The 6,016-nt window shown below is 36.1% G+C and overlaps 1 protein-coding gene across 2 annotated transcripts in view; it reads left to right on the top strand.

The window, feature by feature from the left end:
- Nucleotides 1-6,016, top strand: part of RNF169 (ring finger protein 169) — a 36,716-nt gene that overhangs the window by 27,534 nt on the left and 3,166 nt on the right. For both annotated transcript variants that reach the window (XM_063432005.1, XM_063431996.1), the window contains exons 2-4: nt 2,029-2,148; nt 2,839-2,954; nt 4,574-4,673. In XM_063432005.1, coding sequence (XP_063288075.1) covers nt 2,029-2,148; nt 2,839-2,954; nt 4,574-4,673 — 336 coding nt within the window. The remainder of the gene's footprint in view (nt 1-2,028; nt 2,149-2,838; nt 2,955-4,573; nt 4,674-6,016) is intronic.

The following is a 6,016-nucleotide window of genomic DNA, read 5'->3' as shown; positions in this document are numbered from 1 at the left end:
ATATTGGATGTATAGTTTGAGAGTTATGAAAGTTTGGTAAAAAGTATGTTTTAACCCCTTAAGGACTGAGCCAAATGTACACGTTGTGAACAAAACTTAAACAAAACCTGGAATTTACGCTATGTCTGTCCAACCGTAATTCACCTCTTTCCTATTAAATGCCCCCCCCCTATTATATATCATTTTATTCAGGGGAAACAGGGCTTTCATTTAATATCAAATATTTAGCTATGAAACCTAATTTAATATGAAAAAATGGGAGAAAATAAGAAATTTTATTTTTTTAGTTCTACATGACATTTTAACTGTCAATGTCATGATACTGTTTGCTTTTACTGCAATAAAATACACATTTGTATTCAGCAAAGTCTCACGTGTAAAACAGTACCTCCTATGTACAGGTTTTATGGTGTGTTTGGAAGTTACAGGGTCAAATATAGCATGTTACATTTGAAATTGAAATTCGACAGATTGGTTACGTTGCCTTTGTGACTGTATAGTAGCCCAGGAATAAAATTTACACCCATAATGGCATACAATTTGCAATAGTAGACAACCCAAGGTATTGCAAATGGGGTATGTCCAGTCTTTTTTAGTAGCCATTTGGTCACAAACACTGGCCAACGTTAGCGTTCGTATTTGTGTGTGAAAAATGCAAAAAAAACGCCAATTTTGGCCAGTGTTTGTGACTAAGTGGCTACTAAAAAAGACTGGACATAGCCCGTTTGCAATACCTTGGGTTGTCTACTATTGCAAATGGTATGCCATCATAGGGGTAATTTTCATTCTTGGGCTACCATAGGGTCTCAAAGGCAACGTAAACAATCTGGCAAATTTTAATGTTAAAAAAAAAATGAAACACAAACCTTATATTTGACGCTGTAACTTTTGAAAACACCATAAAACCTGTACATGAGGGGTATTGTTGTACTCGGGAGACTTCGCTGAACACAAATATTTGTGTTTCAAAACAGTAAAAAGTATCGCAGCAATATTGTCCGTGAAAGTGCTGTTTGTGCGTGAAAAATGCAACAAAGTCACTTTTACTGGCGATATCATCGTTGTAATACATTTTACTGTTTTGAAACACTAATATTTGTGTTCAGCGAAGTCTCCCGAGTAAAACAGTACCCTCCATGTACAGGTTTTATGGTGTCTTGGAAAGTTATAGGGTTAAATATAGTGCTAGCAAATTGAATTCCCTTTACTTTCGCCATGGGTTGTCAGGCAGGTCCCGCTAACTGTAATTAATTAGGATACCTAATTATGTAAAAATATTACATAAATATATGTGTAGAACTGTGTGTGTGTAGATATATAATTTTTTAAAAATATTTTTATATATATGTATTTTGTTCTACGTATATTTTGATATAAATATATATTATCACAATACAGTTAGAACGAAATAACACACATCTATATATTTTTTAATTTTTTTATGTATTTACATATTTTTTTTATATTTATAACAATAATTATATATTTAATCAGTATCAGTCTACGTGTAATTTGATATTAAAATATCCCCCAGGAGGAAGGATGTGCCGCGGGGGGCTCCCTGGGAGTCCCCCCCAACCGCGATCGCCGGCTATAACGCCCGGCGGCGTTTAGAGCCGCTTAAAATAGGGTGTAATAGTACGCCCTACGGTCTTAAAGGGTTAAACTGTACGGATAATTTGGTTACCTCTCAGGCTAAGGGGAGGAGATGTGTGGGATGTAACCATTGTGTGATTGGGTAATGTATAATTGTCTGTGGGCGTCTCCCTTGCACAAGAGAATTGCATAAAAGCAGAGTGTGTCTTTAAAAATCAGCTTGTTCCAGCATTAAGCTTTGGCTCATGTGTGGGACCTGTTAGTGTGGTGGGACTTTGTACAGTGTGTGGGTATCATTACCCCATTTAGACCTTCATAGTTTTGTTAAAACATGTTATATTTAAGAAACACATTTTGGTTGCAGTTACATTGGTTTGTAGTGTTTTGTAACTATATAGTATTTCTAAATCTTCCCACTTCTTCCTAATCTAGATAAATGATAAGGAGCCAGAGAAAAATCGTGAGGATGTAAGTCAGAGGCTGCTGCCTGATGTAATTGGGAAAAGAATAGAGGCACCACTGAGAAAAGATGATAAAATAACCCTTAAACCAGTAAGTGGTTTGACCCCAAGAACAAAGGAGATGCATATAATGAAACGTTTGGTACCTAATGTTTTCTAGTGAGTTTTGGGTTTGTGGTTTGTTGTTTTTTTTATTTTTTTTTTCTTCTTTCTGAATATTCCCTGTCTGACCGTCCCCATGTTTCTACTAGCATCTAAGTCTTGAGTATTTTATACAATTATATGGCTGCACATTACTCTTCATTGGCTCCAACAAAGATATAGGTGATCTCTTTCTCTATGTATTTTTTGCTAATTTTGGAACAGTATACTTTTATACTTGTTGGTTGCTTTTATTTATTTATTTTTTTTGGTCCTTTGTGAAGTTATCTTTATGATTTTTGTGAACGTTGTTCCTGCTTAGCACATTCTTCCAAACATCCTTTTGTATTAGCTGGTTTACAGCTGTATAGATATTTAATACATTTTCTGATCTGCAAATGGTATGGAAGTCAGGTTCTGTATTTTTCCAGCATTCCAAAACACTAAAATGTAAACCTTAATTTTATTGAAATAGCCTTGAGTTAGTGTGCATATATGTAATTTTAAGGATTAATAAATATATAAGGAATCCAGAATGTTTTTATATTTAAGTATTTTTGTTCTTTTTCCTCCTGTTAATGTCCATATGTTTTAATTCATTGCTGCGTGTTTTTTTTTTTTTTTTTTTTTTTTTATTCAGACAAACCCACAGAGTCTCTCGGACTCTGAGAATGAAGAGCCTTTTTCAGGAAGGAGCCTTTACAAATCCGCATTTGTCTCTAAGAGCAACATAAACTCCCTGTCCTCTCTGTCCTGGTAAGCTTGGCCTTTCCTTGCTCACAAGTGTCCAGAGTTGTGCGCAAAAGCAAAACTTGCACATTCAGATCTGAAAGTCTACACATTGAAACGCACATTCATCACACATGATAAATCTAAAACGAACACTCCTTTGATATTTTTCTATACTGTTTAGTAGATTTACCCCAAAGAAGACAATACTGTTTTTTATTTTTCTTGTATGTTGTGTTTAGGGGTATATGGGCTGTCTGTGGCCTTTACAAGCCCTTCCAATTATCCCATACACATACTTTCCATCTGTGCTGGTATGAGAAGCTAGTCCAGCACACCTGCCACTTCCAGTACCTCTATGTAGCTAATGGAAGCGGAAGAAAGGGGAGGTATTTCAGTTTAATAAAAGTGGCTTTCTATTAAAATAGGTAGGCGTGTGTGTACATATCATATATATATATTTTTTTAATATTCTGTAAACCGAAGTGCTTTTGGTGTCTAGAGTGTTCCTTTTATTTTCAATGTATAATGAGCTGATACTGTGACAGGATTTTCTTTCTGATAGAATCAATGTTTGTCAGCTGTTTCCCATTTATAAAGCACCAACATCTTCTGCAGTCCGTATTCATACACTTTGTGTTACACAAGTTGCACATTCTGGACAATTTGGTTTCGTAGATGTGGAAAGATTAGTCGAAAGGACTAGCAACAAACATCTGATGATAAATACAAATCTTATTGCATATAATTCACTAGTAAAGTGTGTGAAGCAGTTTGTAGTTTTTCAGTGTCTTTTTCATCCTTTCTTAAAAAAATAAATGTTTAAAGGAACACTATAGTCACCTAAATGACTTTAGCTAAATAAAGCAGTTTTAGTGTATAGATCATTCCCCTGCAATTTCACTGCTCAATTCACTGTCATTTAGGAGTTAAATCACTTTGTTTCTGTTTATGCAGCCCTAGCCACACCTCCCCTGGCTATGATTGACAGAGCCTGCATGGAAAAAAAAACTGGTTTCACTTTCAAACAGATGTAATTTACCTTAAATAATTGTATCTCAATCTCTAAACTGAACTTTAATCACATACAGGAGGCTCTTGCAGGGTCTAGCAAGCTATTAACATAGCAGGGGATAAGAAAATCTTAATTAAACAGAACTTGCAATAAAGAAAGCCTAAATAGGGCTCTCTTTACAGGAAGTGTTTATGGAAGGCTGTGCAAGTCACATGCAGGGAGGTGTGACTAGGGTTCATAAACAAAGGGATTTAACTCCTAAATGGCAGAGGATTGAGCAGTGAGGCTGCAGGGGCATGTTCTATACACCAAAACTGCTTCATTAAGCTAAAGTTGTTCAGGTGACTATAGTGTCCCTTTAATTTTTTTTTAAGATTTATAGGGTTATTTACTAAAGTGTGAATTTCAAATGAAAGGCCATAATAACCAAACTGACAGCATAGCTGGCTGGGAGAACGTTTCCAATTCAGCTATTTTGACCTGAAATTTGAAATTCACGTTAAATTCCGATTCTCACTTTAGTGAATAACCCTTTTACTAAATCTGTAAGACCCCTTTTTTTTTTTTTTTTTTTTATTATTCTGTATCGGTGCAAAAACCGTAAGTTTGTTCTCCTTCGTTGCCTTTCTAGGAACATTAATTCCAAGATCGAGAGGAGCCAGAGCTGTAATGACACCTTGAATGAGCGCTGTACACGGGGCAGAAAAGCAACACAGCTTCCTAAAGCGAAGGTGAGTGTTTCTGCCTTGGGCTGTGCTGAACAAAACATGCTATTTTATGGATATTTTAAGGGAAACTGTCAGTAGCATATTTAATATTTACTTATCTGTTGTGTAAGCAGCGTGTATTTGTGAACAATATTAATAATCGCAGAAATCTCCACCTCTTTTAACTAGGCACCTTCTTCTCCGCTCCCTGTCAATCATTTTATATAAGCTCTGTCCTTTGCACTTGGCAGTCAGCATAGAGAAAACCTACAGAGAATGAGACATTAAACAATGTTTCTATTTATCGTTCTTCTTTGCAATCTGTGCCTTGTCTGAACTGAATTATTATGTCCTTTAATAAACCTTATATAAATAGATCAAATAAAGAGATCATGTCGTGAAGTAAAAATGTGAAGAAAAAAAAAGTAAGTTAGAGGTGATTTCTGGAGAAGTTAGGTTCCCTTCTAAGGAATAAATAAAGTGCCTTTTTCTTGGTGTAAACAAGTTCTTTAAACATGTCCAGGGATCACACGGTCTGTCTTCCAAGAGTGGCAATAGAATTGCTCTATAATAAGGAGCCGTATCTCGCCATAATCCAAGGTTGCTTTGGGAGCTGACAAACTAGATTAAGATGCCATCTATGGGAATAACCCTCAGGAGCCTGGAGTGGTTATAGTGCCACTCTAAGCTATCTGGCACTGGGAGGATCAGGGCCAGATAGTTTAGAGTAGTACTATAACCACTCCAAAATTGTGAGTCTATTCCCTATAGAACATCACAGTATATATTTTTATCAAGACCTATTGCACTAGGTCTTTTTTATGTGTTTTGTATTTTAGATTCCTGTGATGTAATTCCAAAGACTGTGCAAGTTTTCTCAGTGTTGTTTTTATAATTATAATTATTTACTCTCCTATTTGCAGACTCATATCTGTATGTGTTTTGGGACATTCTTATGCCAAGTCACTTTTTGTGCACTGTCACTTTATTCATTACTGTTTGCGCACCTGCATTCTTTTGGTTTCCATAGTGAACTGTCAATGTGGAGATCCCACTTCCATGGACCAAGCAGGAAAATGACAAAAGTAATCAAATGGAAAATTCAAAATTTACTATGTTATATATATATGAGCACCCTAGGCAGACAGGGGAACTGCCAGGATACGCCTGACATGTTCCTACTCTTTGGAAAACTGAGAACCTAAAGCCAAACCCCTCTGCTGCAGCTCAGATCATATGGAAGTGAACTTCTGTGTTCTCTGTTGTAAGCCTTCCAACTCTGGATAGATGGGTAATGCAGTTAATTTCCACACTATAGGAGCCACAGCAGAGGGGACTTGACTAGGTGCTAAATGTTTTAGAGTATG

The sequence above is a fragment of the Pelobates fuscus genome, chromosome 1, assembly GCF_036172605.1.
Source record: "Pelobates fuscus isolate aPelFus1 chromosome 1, aPelFus1.pri, whole genome shotgun sequence".
Lineage (NCBI taxonomy): Eukaryota > Metazoa > Chordata > Amphibia > Anura > Pelobatidae > Pelobates > Pelobates fuscus.
Note: the sequence above shows the minus strand (reverse complement) of the source record. Positions and strands in the feature narration are given on the sequence as shown.